The sequence below is a fragment of the Protopterus annectens genome, chromosome 9.part0 (assembly GCF_019279795.1).
Source record: "Protopterus annectens isolate FY-2018-M chromosome 9.part0, PAN1.0, whole genome shotgun sequence".
In the NCBI taxonomy this organism is placed as follows: Eukaryota; Metazoa; Chordata; order Ceratodontiformes; family Protopteridae; genus Protopterus; species Protopterus annectens.
In genome coordinates, this window is record NC_056743.1 from 441,161,874 (window position 1) to 441,176,210 (window position 14,337).

Genomic DNA, 14,337 nt, shown 5'->3' on the forward strand with positions numbered 1-14,337 from the left:
TTATGATTACAAATAATTTATATTTTACCCCAGTCCACTTGAACACATTTGATTCAAATGTATCCACTTCATGTTCCTGTTGCTCTTACCCACATGCAGATATTATTCATAATTTGTGGTTCTGTAGATATTCCCATAGTATCTGGTGTTCACTCAAAGTAAGACTTGACAAAATGGGTTACCACAAATCAACCCTGTCCTGGGAAATGGCATTACTACATGTTACCATCCTTAACATACCTAAAATTAAACTTCATGCCCTAATTACACTCTACCTCCTGGTCAAATTTTACATTACTAAACATTGGTTTGATCGCTCCAAACTGTCCTGGAGGGGTTTTACGAGTTTGGCTATCAAATACATCACTTCTCAAAAATTGTTACTAGCTAAACCCCGTAAGCGGACTTTATATCAGAAATTCTGGGACTTTATTTTTGTACTTCTGACTGACGATTAACAATTGCTTCCTCTGTGTAATTTTTAGCACTTATCCCTGTTCACCACTAAATCCTTTAACCCTTTTGTCCCCTCCCTATTTTTTCTATTTGATCATGGACAATTTGGTGCTTGATATTTAATCTTCCTCCTTCTCTCCTGAAATCTGATTATTCATTAATGTGAATTGCAGTGTGGTATATGTTTTATCTATACTTATCTAACCAGCTTTCCAGCTAGAGATTTCCTTTTTGCAGTAATTTTTTCTGTTTTCATTGGTACATATGTATATAGTGTATTACAGGTTATGATTTGGATCTCTTCTGCATTACTATGCAGGATTAATCCGTCTATTGTTGTAATAGTGTATTTTATGTATATGCTAAAATCAATAAAATTTCCATTTGAGAAAAAAATAAATAAATAAAATCCACTTTAACTTTACAGCTGTCATGATTTCATCATTTTTATCTCCTTGGCTATATTTATGTCATACATTTTTATGTGTTCACTGTCTTCTGTAAAGTAAGCATTATGTATATTATTATACGTGGGGGGTATGTATGTACGTATATATATATTTTTTTAACAAGATGGCTAGCATCCCTTTGGATATGGCTTATATGTCTGAAGAGGCAGGTATGAAACCTTCTACAAAAAATGTTCAGAAACTGAGTGAAGTTATCACAGTGACATTTTTAACCTGGAAATATTTCAAGAAAGTAACAGTTTATCACACGTACACAGCATATGTTTTTGAGTAGTTATTGGCTGTGCCTGAGGTGAATGAAGTGATAGCTACTGCTTATTCTGTCTGATGAATCTGGGATCTCTTCATGCTGTGTCCCTGAATTCTGATACTTTATAATCAGCTGTTTTACAGCAGTTCTTCATAAAAGAAGCATACTTCTCTGAAAAGATGACATGACTACCTGAGCCTCAGGGCCTTCTCCACGTATGACATTCAACAAGTCAGATCACCATTGTCATACCTCAGAGTTAGCAGTACTAAAACATTACTGTGTGGTACCCAGAAACACCTCAGTATATACAAAGGAAAATGGATCATTTTTGGACAGATGAAAAAAAATGTGGAATTTGTACAAACGTCTGATCCAGCTCTAAAATTCTCTACTTGCATTGCTAAAGTAGAAGGTTTAGTGGCTACTCTATGCTTTTCTTGAACTTCAACAATCTTCTGACAGTCTCCAGACTACAAAGGCAAAATGATGACTACAAAACAGGTAGAAAAGGGTGACTGTGGGCTACTCTATGCTTTTCATGGGATCATAGGAGATTACTAGGCCATCGACCTGGAGATCATTTAAAGCCTAGCCATTTCATCTCAGTGTAATACCATAGAAATGCTAGTCAGTACCCAACACTGCATTTAGTGTTGACTACCCATGTCCAGGAGGGTTGTGGGCTCTATGCCCAGTAAGAATGTATGGTGCCCCATAAATTCTTACTGGGCATAGAGCCCAGTAGGAATTTATGGTGCCCCATCCACTTGTCCAGGCTCCTCTTAAAGTGCATCACAGAGGTGCCCTGTGTCATTTGAATTTCTTTAACTTCAAGAATCTACTGACTACAAAGCAAAATGGTGACTATGACTGTTCCAGTCCTGAAATATGCCCTATATGTCTTTGTTTCTCCCACCTCTCACAAACTTCAGACCACACAGAATAAAATTTCTTGATTTGTCCCTGGGGAAGTATATGAGGCAATATCATTGTCTCAACATCATGTTACCCATTATTCTTAGCATTGCCCTTTTCAACAGAACCTTAATCTTCAGAATAATATATCTTTACTAACGTACACCAGTTCCCAAGGTATTACAGTCAAACACTATTCAAGGAATACTAGATTATCAAACTCCACATCAATTACCTGCATATTGGGGGGCACATACCTATATTTTGGCTTCATTTACCCCTTTACACAATGTACCTATTTTTGCAGGTATGTTCCTATCTGAATTGCTCCTGTTGCACATGATTTTGAAGCTGTGTAGTACACAGTAACCTAGACTACATGACCAATTGGTGGTACCAATAATTTAAAGAAACAAGACCCTGGGAACTACCGACCAATAAGCCTGACCAGTCTGATCTGTAAGGCTATGGAGCGAATTGTTATGGAACTCATAAATGGAGAGATTGGGAACCTTCAGTCGCTGGACCCCACACAGTTCGGCTTCGTCAAGAGCAGATCATGCCTCCTGAACCTGGTGGATTTCTTTGAGACAGTTGCTCAGGCTATAGATAAGGGAAAGGAGGTACACACGGCTTACCTTGACCTTGCTAAAGCATTTGACACCATTCCCCATTCAGGTATTATTGATAAGCTCACCAGCCTGGGAATAAACCCTTATGTCACAAGATGGATCGCAAACTGGCTCTCAGACAGATCCCATAAAGTAAGAGTAGAGGGATCTATGTCCGAATCCAGACCAGTAACGAGTGGTGTGCCTCAGGGCTCTGTCCTGGGGCCCCTCCTGTTTGGCATATACTTCTCAGAAGTACAGGCAAGCACAGAAGGGCTGTGGCTGACTAAGTTTGCGGACGACTGCAAACTGGGTGCTATAATAGAGTCTCCAGATGACATGGAGATCCTCCGGGTATCCTTTCTCTAAAAAGAAACCTTTAAGGGTGTCAACTTCCCCAATAAAGTCCTCTAATGTGCTAGACATTCGAGATGCCCAAATCAACTGTCCCTTAACTGTCCCTCTCTTCTGAAAATGTTGGTGCCCGCTATTAAAATGCAGGTAGGAGTTAGAAAATGAACTTCATGTTCCTGTTGCTCTTACCCACATGCAGATATTATTCATAATTTGTGGTTCTGTAGATATTCCCATAGTATCTGGTGTTCACTCAAAGTAAGACTTGACAAAATGGGTTACCACAAATCAACCCTGTCCTGGGAAATGGCATTACTACATGTTACCATCCTTAACATACCTAAAATTAAACTTCATGCCCTAATTACACTCTGCCTCCTGGTCAAATTTTACATTACTAAACATTGGTTAGATCGCTCCAAACTGTCCTGGAGGGGTTTTACGAGTTTGGCTATCAAATACATCACTTCTCAAAAATTGTTACTAGCTAAACCCCGTAAGCGGACTTTATATCAGAAATTCTGGGACTTTATTTTTGTACTTCTGACTGACGATTAACAATTGCTTCCTCTGTGTAATTTTTAGCACTTATCCCTGTTCACCACTAAATCCTTTAACCCTTTTGTCCCCTCCCTATTTTTTCTATTTGATCATGGACAATTTGGTGCTTGATATTTAATCTTCCTCCTTCTCTCCTGAAATCTGATTATTCATTAATGTGAATTGCAGTGTGGTATATGTTTTATCTATACTTATCTAACCAGCTTTCCAGCTAGAGATTTCCTTTTTGCAGTAATTTTTTCTGTTTTCATTGGTACATATGTATATAGTGTATTACAGGTTATGATTTGGATCTCTTCTGCATTACTATGCAGGATTAATCCGTCTATTGTTGTAATAGTGTATTTTATGTATATGCTAAAATCAATAAAATTTCCATTTGAGAAAAAAATAAATAAATAAAATCCACTTTAACTTTACAGCTGTCATGATTTCATCATTTTTATCTCCTTGGCTATATTTATGTCATACATTTTTATGTGTTCACTGTCTTCTGTAAAGTAAGCATTATGTATATTATTATAATGGGGGTATGTATGTATATATATATTTTTTAACAAGATGGCTAGCATCCCTTTGGATATGGCTTATATGTCTGAAGAGGCAGGTATGAAACCTTCTACAAAAAATGTTCAGAAACTGAGTGAAGTTATCACAGTGACATTTTAACCTGGAAATATTTCAAGAAAGTAACAGTTTATCACACGTACACAGCATATGTTTTGAGTAGTTATTGGCTGTGCCTGAGGTGAATGAAGTGATAGCTACTGCTTATTCTGTCTGATGAATCTGGAATCTCTTCATGCTGTGTCCCTGAATTCTGATACTTTATAATCAGCTGTTTTACAGCAGTTCTTCATAAAAGAAGCATACTTCTCTGAAAAGATGACATGACTACCTGAGCCTCAGGGCCTTCTCCACGTATGACATTCAACAAGTCAGATCACCATTGTCATACCTCAGAGTTAGCAGTACTAAAACATTACTGTGTGGTACCCAGAAACACCTCAGTATATACAAAGGAAAATGGATCATTTTTGGACAGATGAAAAAAAATGTGGAATTTGTACAAACGTCTGATCCAGCTCTAAAATTCTCTACTTGCATTGCTAAAGTAGAAGGTTTAGTGGCTACTCTATGCTTTTCTTGAACTTCAACAATCTTCTGACAGTCTCCAGACTACAAAGGCAAAATGATGACTACAAAACAGGTAGAAAAGGGTGACTACTCTATGCTTTTCATGGGATCATAGGAGATTACTAGGCCATCGACCTGGAGATCATTTAAAGCCTAGCCATTTCATCTCAGTGTAATACCATAGAAATGCTAGTCAGTACCCAACACTGCATTTAGTGTTGACTACCCATGTCCAGGAGGGTTGTGGGCTCTATGCCCAGTAAGAATGTATGGTGCCCCATAAATTCTTACTGGGCATAGAGCCCAGTAGGAATTTATGGTGCCCCATCCACTTGTCCAGGCTCCTCTTAAAGTGCATCACAGAGGTGCCCTGTGTCATTTGAATTTCTTTAACTTCAAGAATCTACTGACTACAAAGCAAAATGGTGACTATGACTGTTCCAGTCCTGAAATATGCCCTATATGTCTTTGTTTCTCCCACCTCTCACAAACTTCAGACCACACAGAATAAAATTTCTTGATTTGTCCCTGGGGAAGTATATGAGGCAATATCATTGTCTCAACATCATGTTACCCATTATTCTTAGAATTGCCCTTTTCAACAGAACCTTAATCTTCAGAATAATATATCTTTACTAACGTACACCAGTTCCCAAGGTATTACAGTCAAACACTATTCAAGGAATACTAGATTATCAAACTCCACATCAATTACCTGCATATTGGGGGGCACATACCTATATTTTGGCTTCATTTACCCCTTTACACAATGTACCTATTTTTGCAGGTATGTTCCTATCTGAATTGCTCCTGTTGCACATGATTTTGAAGCTGTGTAGTACACAGTAACCTAGACTACATGACCAATTGGTGGTACCAATAATTTAAAGAAACAAGACCCTGGGAACTACCGACCAATAAGCCTGACCAGTCTGATCTGTAAGGCTATGGAGCGAATTGTTATGGAACTCATAAATGGAGAGATTGGGAACCTTCAGTCGCTGGACCCCACACAGTTCGGCTTCGTCAAGAGCAGATCATGCCTCCTGAACCTGGTGGATTTCTTTGAGACAGTTGCTCAGGCTATAGATAAGGGAAAGGAGGTACACACGGCTTACCTTGACCTTGCTAAAGCATTTGACACCATTCCCCATTCAGGTATTATTGATAAGCTCACCAGCCTGGGAATAAACCCTTATGTCACAAGATGGATCGCAAACTGGCTCTCAGACAGATCCCATAAAGTAAGAGTAGCGGGATCTATGTCCGAATCCAGACCAGTAACGAGTGGTGTGCCTCAGGGCTCTGTCCTGGGGCCCCTCCTGTTTGGCATATACTTCTCAGAAGTACAGGCAAGCACAGAAGGGCTGTGGCTGACTAAGTTTGCGGACGACTGCAAACTGGGTGCTATAATAGAGTCTCCAGATGACATGGAGATCCTCCGGGTATCCTTTCTCTAAAAAGAAACCTTTAAGGGTGTCAACTTCCCCAATAAAGTACTCTAATGTGCTAGACATTCGAGATGCCCAAATCAACTGTCCCTTAACTGTCCCTCTCTTCTGAAAATGTTGGTGCCCGCTATTAAAATGCAGGTAGGAGTTAGAAAATGAACTCTTTCTGTACAATTTTGATTGAAAACATTGGTTAACATAATCCTTAACAATAGTAACATCTAAATAATGTAACTTATCATTGTCTATTTTATGTGTAAACTTCAAAAACGGTGTTGTGTTGTTAATGTAGTGCAAAAATTCAGAAAAACTCTCCTTTCTACCCTCTCCACAAAATACAAATGTCGTCTAAATACCTTCTATAATGTAAAATGTCATGGTACCATTTACTGGAAAAAATAAATTTCTTTTCCCAAAAATACAGTACAATGTTAGCATACAAGGAGGCACATGAGGCCCCCATTGCCACATCTTTCCTTTGACGGTAAAATTCACCGTTAAAGTGGATGAAGTTGTTCTCTAGGGCAATTTCCATGAATTCTAGTATAAGATTAGTAATTGTAGCATTATGGCCTGCCTCTGATGTCAAAATATAACCAAGCCATTCTAATCCTGTTTCATGGGGAATACTCGGGAAGAGTTCCACTACATCCACCGTAACCATCAAAACTTGGGGGTTGAATAAACTCTGATCAATACCCCTCAAAAAATCCCAAGAATCCTTACAAATGTGGACTGTCGTAGCCACAAATGGTTTTAAAATTGAATCAATAAATTTGGCCAAAGGTTCGGTAATACTACCTGACCCTGCAACTATTGGTCTAAACTTGAGTGGTTGTAGTGTTTTATGAGTCTTGGGAATGCCAAAAATTTGAGCAATTTTTGGCTTGTCCACGTACAAAAAATTATAAAGTTGTTCATTGATGGCATTCTGTAAAAGGTGGTCAAAAAGTTGGAAGTTAATTTTGGCATAGGCAATATTAATTTCATTTTTGGATACCAGCTCATATTGGTCCAGGTCTTGCAACATATTGTGAATGTGGGCCTCGTAATCTGCCGTATACATCAAAATATACATTTTTTTTTATGTATACATTTTTTATTTACGCCTGTTGTGCTGAGTTTGAATATGTTTGATCATACACATTTTTAATTTTGTAGTTTATATAGGGATTTTACAAGTTGTACTCTCATTAGGAGATCTTGTTTATTTAGCGTACTGTGTTTTATGAGTTTTTTAAATCTACAGTTGTAGATTAATTAATTTTATCACGTGACCTAACTGGATTATTTAATGATGTGATCTGCAGTGCTGCTACATTTGACCTTGATAAAGCCCGGTAATAGTCGGGCGAAAGCGCTTGGTGTATTTGCCATTTTCAATAAAGTTTGCTGACATATACGGACTGGACTTGGCTACTGCTATCATTCTTTGGATTTATTTTCTGCTGGTTTTTGGGTCCTGACTTGCTGGGCTTGTTGTGTTCTTGGTTTATTACACTGCTTGTACAGTTACTATCCTGCTTTTTTTCCCCTTAATTGCCACTGTAAGTAGGAAAAAAGGGTCAAGTTCACTTACCTGTATATATATAATTATTTTATTATCCATTCATTAAACAGTGGGGATCTTCCTTACCACATTTGGGGATGTTACAATGCTCCTGGGTCAGTGATGATCCTTTAAAGACATAGCACCAAGGTTTTCTGTCTTTGTCAGGGTTTCTGCAAAACAAAACGTATCTGTGTTAATTGCACAGAGTAACATAAAGCTTTCCTCAGTACAGTCCTATGAAAAACATCTGTGCTTTCCTCAGTACAGTCCTATGAAAAACATCTGTGATAACAGAGCTCTAACTACAGTTTAAGTAGTACACTGAGTATTAGAGACACAGACATTGCATGACAATCTCAATAGTTGAGCAGGTTGGATACTTTTTGTGACTAGATCAGAAGGCTGCTGGTTCTGTCCCCATACCAGGTGTTTGTAATCTATTGCTGACTTTGGGCCCAATTCTTAAAGACTTGCTTTCAGTGTAAGTGACTAATTACAATGAGAGAAGGTCATTTGGAATCTGACTCCTGGTGTAAGCCTACTTATAGACAGGCTTTACACCAAAGTAAGTCACTTACACGGACAGCAATTCTTTTGGAATATGGGCTACTGTGTTGCTACATGGGGACACTAGTCTTCAAGTAAAACATTAAACTGACATGCCAGCTGTTGGATGTGGTGGTAGTTAACGTGGATGCAAAATACCAAATGAATTTTTTTCAGTAAAGAATAACAGCCTAGGCTGTAACTGACAAAGCCTGGGGTCAGTGTGTTACCTGGTTTCCAAATAAGTACATTAAATTAGCAGGACAAGTGACAATATGCAGAAGCACAGGAGTAACCAGAGAAGAGATGCAATTAAAGTGAATCAGTGGAATTTACTTCCTTCTAGACTACATATTTTGCAGACAATTAAATCCTATCTACACTTGTGTTTCCCTTCTTCAAGATGCAAAGTTATCTAGTGAGTTTGCATTCATCCATTTTATCCAGCAAACAGTATTATATTAATTCAGATTCCATCAGCAATGTTTTGTTTGAGCCAACATGTCTTTAGTGTTTGTTATAAATGAACACAGGGACTCCACTTCCGTAATTGGTGACTCTACATTTTTTTATTAATTACATGTTATTTATTTACTTCCTCCCCATATAGAACATGCTGGAGGGACAGGTTCATAACCCAGAGACTGCCCATGCTATGGAATAGACTTCCCATACATGTCGAGCAGAGCACCTCACTGGCCCTCTTTAAGAGAAATCTTGATTAGTGGATGGGAAATAGAAAATTCACCCCAGCGATCACTCCAGTGGCTTTACTTGACAGCGGCACTGGGAACTAAGGTTGGGTGTCACGATGCCAGGGTAATCCTATGGGCTAGGCTTGTAAAGGCTCCAGGGCCATTAGCCTAGTACACACCTATGAAACTGACATTGAGCTAAAAGGCCAACTTATAAGAGTGACCTGGGGAGAAAAGCTTCACAACACACAGGGACATTTTCTGATTTTTACACCAAGTTGCCATGCTGTTGTCCTCTCTCAGAGTGCACCTTTTGTTTTGTGTTAGATAATATTCTGTATATACATAATTACAAATTCAACACATATGCTAAGACTTTTATACCAGAGCCCTTTAATATCCTGTAATATAAGCAGCCTACTTCCCTGTGAGCACATTTATTATCTTTGCAGATTCACTTGAACTTTTTTACTTTCTTTGTGATTAAAGCTTGGGTACTTAACTGCTTTTGTGTTGGCCAAAATTCTAACCCTTAAAATGAATTCTTCTGCCACAAATACTAACAATTTTATTTTATTTTCATACTCATTTTGCATTTATTTTGTACATTTTTTCTCTTTTTCTTTCATACTTATCTCAAATGCATGTATTTTGTATATTTTCTGTTGTTTTGTTTGATGTTTATATTCTTTTCTTATCACTGTATATTTTATTGAAAGTGATATTGATCTACTGCTGTAGTTTGTATTCTATGGAAGCTTTTCTCCCTTGGCTTAAGCTGAAAAGGGATTCTTCTCTAGGCAAACGTTCTCAGTAAACAAATTTCAATAAATAAATGAATGGCCCCTGAAGGTACATATCACATACAGTCACTTGATCATTTATCTGTACAATAAAATAATAAAAACTGCAAGAAAAACCCAGCTAGGCTAGAGTTTCCACTGTGTGATACCTTAAACCTCTGGTAATGGAGGCCCATGGGATATATGCAAATGACCCTTAGGGACATCAAGTGTTTCAGCAATGTGCTTCTGAATGTCTGTGACTTTTTTTACTTTTTAAGTCTTTATGGTTGCATTGGCTTCATTCACCTGAATGTAACCATAAAGACTTAAAAGGTTTAAAAAAAGTCATTCAGAAGCCATGTAGTTGAAACATGATGTTCTTAACGGGACATTTGCATATATCCCATGGGCCTCCACTGCAGGAGGTTTAAGGTATCACACAGTGAAAAGTCTAGCTTGGCTGGATTTTTCTTGCAGGTTTTATTGAATGATTAGTCTGCATGACTGTTTTACCCTTTGGTTTGCACAATAAAATAATATAGACTAGTACTAGACAGGTATTACACAGGACTGATTGCGCCAAGAATGTTGTAAGTAGTGTAGCTTAATGCATCAAAAGTTACAAACTGTTTTACAGCTTTTATACATTTCCTACAGCTTATATACTGTACCTCTCACCTTCCTTATCTTAATATATTTTCCCATACCTCATACTACATTTCTCCTCTCCATATTCCTGTACACCACGACTTTCTAACAAATGTTTCTTACCATACACTATAGAAAGCTTCATAGTATTATTATGGCAGTTTTACTAACATGGATGTACCCTCACTTCATTTGTTTATGTTATTTGTACATCAGATCTTACTGTACAATCTTTGGTACTGTCCACATAATTCTTATAAATCATGTAGTGTCCACATAATTCTTATAAATCACGTAGGATATAGTGCACTTCTTGATTCTGGCCTGGGTGGTGTTTGAAAAAGGGGCCTTTGAACCATTAATTTATCTAGCAAATAAAATAAATAAGTACTTACTTTGATGTACTACTATGGACATAAATAAAATATTCTCTTCATCTTTGGATTAAACTGCACCACATGGCTTTATTACTTTGGTCATAGAATCACAGTGATTAGGATTCTATCAGCTTTATTTAGTAGTCCAGTTTCTTCTGGTTTCATGGACTGCAAACAAAAACACCTGCTTCTTGTCACAGCTCTTGCCTCTAGAAGTCTGTCTGTCTCTTTTCTTTCCACTGCAGTCACAGTGATGTCACTAATTTCTGTCGCATTTACCATCCTTCCATCCACAACTTCTTTTTCCCATTTTTTGTACATGGGGTTGGGGTGTCATTTCAGCAGTGACGATCATCTACAGTCATGGTTTACACTGCTGGGTGTCCAGCCCTGCTGCGGTATTTCGTCCACACCACACTTGCAAGCACATTCATACCTATGGCCATTTTACAGTGTCCAATCCACCTATTGCATGCCTTTGGAATGTGGGAGGAAACTGGAGCACCCAGAGAAAACCCATGTGAACACAGAGAGGACACACAGACTCTGCACACAAGACACCCCAGCCGAGAATCATACTGGGGGAATCTCTTGCTGTAAGGTGACGACTATCTACTGTGCCACATAACTACAAATTTATTTTTCACTATGTGCCATGAAAAAAAATAATTGTTACAAATTGCTAACACCAGAGATCGCTATGTGTAATTGCAGTTAGCAACAGTAACAAATTTTCATTGGTGTGTGCTAAATTACAAAACAAGCCTCTCTGGGCTGCTTTAGGAAGTAGCAGTTACACATATGACAGTTACACACAGATACCTAATGGCTACAACCATCATCACCAGGGACACTGTTTTACACTGCAATATCCAGCACGTGCTGTTCAACCCAAGTCAAGACTGCTGCAAACTTTTTTTTTCCCTGCTTCCCAACTCAGTTGTCTGCCATCCATTAGCTGTATACCAAATACACACACATACAAACACATATTGAAGAAATTGCCATGTTTGAGACACGGGGCCATAAGACCAGAGAAGGAGAAATGACAAACCTGCAGTAATTGTGAGACCCAAGTCCTAGTTGGCGAGAGTCCCTGCTCCATGCCGTACTGGGCTTATTTCGCAGGATTTGGGAGTTCCAGTTGATGCAGTTAGTTCCAGATTCTGACGTGCTCCAAGTTCCTCTGTAGCCACTTCCATTTCCAGTGTAGCAGTCCGGTACTGCAGCTAGAAACAAAGAAGAACGTTACCAGTAAGTGTGCAGGAACAGACATTCGGGATAAACTTGGTGTTTTGAGCTTAAATCCCTCTATGATATCCAAAAGTAATTCGGGTTTGCTATTATTTCACTAGGCTAAAAGAGGGATTCCCACATGATCGCGTTACTGTAAAACTCAAAATGAATTTCAGAAGCAATGAACATTTTGCAGAAATCCATGCTAAGTAAAAGCTGCTGTTCAATGGACTTCATTTTCTACATGTATTTTCATGTGCCCTGTCAATACAGTGGAAAAAAAAGTGTCCCTAAAGAGAACTCAATCTCATTTTTTTAACAGTTTTATAGTTATAGTAGAGAATAAAACATTTGCCTTGTTCACCAGTAGAGGGGGCAAATGTGGCATATATTTACCTGTCACGTTCTTAAAATGGTGCCAACAATTCTATAAAGTAGTGACAAAAATTATATCCTGACTTACTGTGCAGTCATAGACACAGAGTCAGATATTAACATCATTTTAAAAATAAATACTCTGTGTCAATTAAAATGTTTAAAAATGCTAAGTGTACACATGTAATTTTACTACAGTATTTCCATCCTATTTCACTGGATCTGACTGAATGGTATACGATGTCACATTCACGTACTGTTTTATATATTTATACTCCTGCTTATTTGTATTCGCAGATAAGGTAGTAAGTGTGGATATGAACTCTTATTTTTAATAAACTGTAGTTTATGTTCTGGGATTAGTCAGCCAAATATTATTTTAAAATGGAACTGAAGGTTGGATAGCACAGTGACTCAGTGGTAACAGGATCTAAGAGCTCCATTTTATAGTTTCCAGGGTCAGGGTTTCATTCCTGACTGCCGGTCACTATCTTTGTCATTTTTTTTCTGGGTGGGTTTGCCCTGATTGCCTTTCCAAAACAGGCTGTGTACTTGTGTCTGTACGTACGTGTGTGTGTGTGTGTGTGTGTGTGTGTGTGTGTGTTTGTGTTCTGTTCTGTTTTGTTTACCGATTGTGACCCATGCTGTCACTGACAAAGTAACAATAGACAAGCTTAAATAAATAATACTGGAGATTTCCTTCCATGTTTCCTTTAAAACTGAGACCCGGTCAATGAAATACAAGGATGTAAGTTCATGTTTTGAGTTTATTGCTTGTAGCAACAATCTGAATTCTGTAATTTTTTGGCATAATTTATGTTTTTCTTGCATATCTGTTTTGCCCACTAAATGCTGTCTGTATTTTGCTTTGTAGTTTTTAGAAAGTATTGTAGAAATCCCAGATTTATTACAGGCATTTTAAAATTAAAAGTCAGATAAGATTACTTGATTAGATGTAATTTATATGACTTAGTATTTGTATTTATTTAGCACTTACACACACTGGGTAGATCTCTTCTGGGGCATTTGAAGAACTGCATTATAGCTTCAATACCTTAAAAGTTCAAAACTTCAGAGGTGCATTTACATATTCATCATCCTAGAACAAACCATCTAGAAGTCTAGGTCTCATCTGTAAAGTCTTTAAACTTGACCAAGTAATATATCTAGGTTTATTTTAACTTCTGTGAGGGTACTTGAGGTTATAAAAGACTCTGTACATTGATTCCACAGTTTAGGTGATTGGATCTGGAATAGTCTGTTCTTCAGATGAGTTCTGTCATAATCAATAACAAACAACAGGTTTTTGTTATGTGTATGAAAATGGTGATATCCATCAGAGCAACTGGGTCACCACTTAAATGACGCATAAACATTTTATTATGTTGTGTCTGATAATTCTGCAACATACAGAAAACAGGTTCAACTTAACTAGTATTTGTTGCTAACTGAGATCAGCAATGACCTTAATAAATCTGGACTGTCCCCTTTGAATACATTTTAGTTTACTCATCTTTTCTAATGAATAAAGGAAAAAGGATTTACATTATTCAATCAATGGACGTAAGTGCTTTGTATAAAGGTACCAATATATTAATGCTTCTAGAGGAGAAAAAAAACATTTAATGGTATTGATGAAGAAATATGCATTTTTACATATATTCTTGGTCTGGTTGTCAAAAGAAAGAGGCCATTAACTCTTGAAATTCCTGTCAAACTTTGTAACCAGACTAAAAGCAAGACTAAACCAGATGTGGGGTGGGGTGATGTTTTAAGCACACAGTTTAGTTGTTGATGAAGAAATGTACTAATATGTACAGGCTACATTCTGTGCACCTAATTATTTACAAATATTAATTAATCAATATGGGTTTACAGAATACACATCAGGACAGGATGCTGAGATGACGCCTTT

General features: G+C 37.7%; 1 protein-coding gene across 1 annotated transcript in view; it reads right to left on the reverse strand.

Moving 5' to 3' along the window:
• Positions 1 to 14,337, reverse strand: part of PLAT (plasminogen activator, tissue type) — a 106,127-nt gene that overhangs the window by 51,315 nt on the left and 40,475 nt on the right. Inside the window, exons 8-9 of the mRNA XM_044082983.1 lie at positions 11,866 to 12,040; positions 7,845 to 7,930 (exon numbers count right to left, since the gene is read on the reverse strand). Of these exons, the coding sequence (XP_043938918.1) occupies positions 7,845 to 7,930; positions 11,866 to 12,040 (261 nt within the window). The remainder of the gene's footprint in view (positions 1 to 7,844; positions 7,931 to 11,865; positions 12,041 to 14,337) is intronic.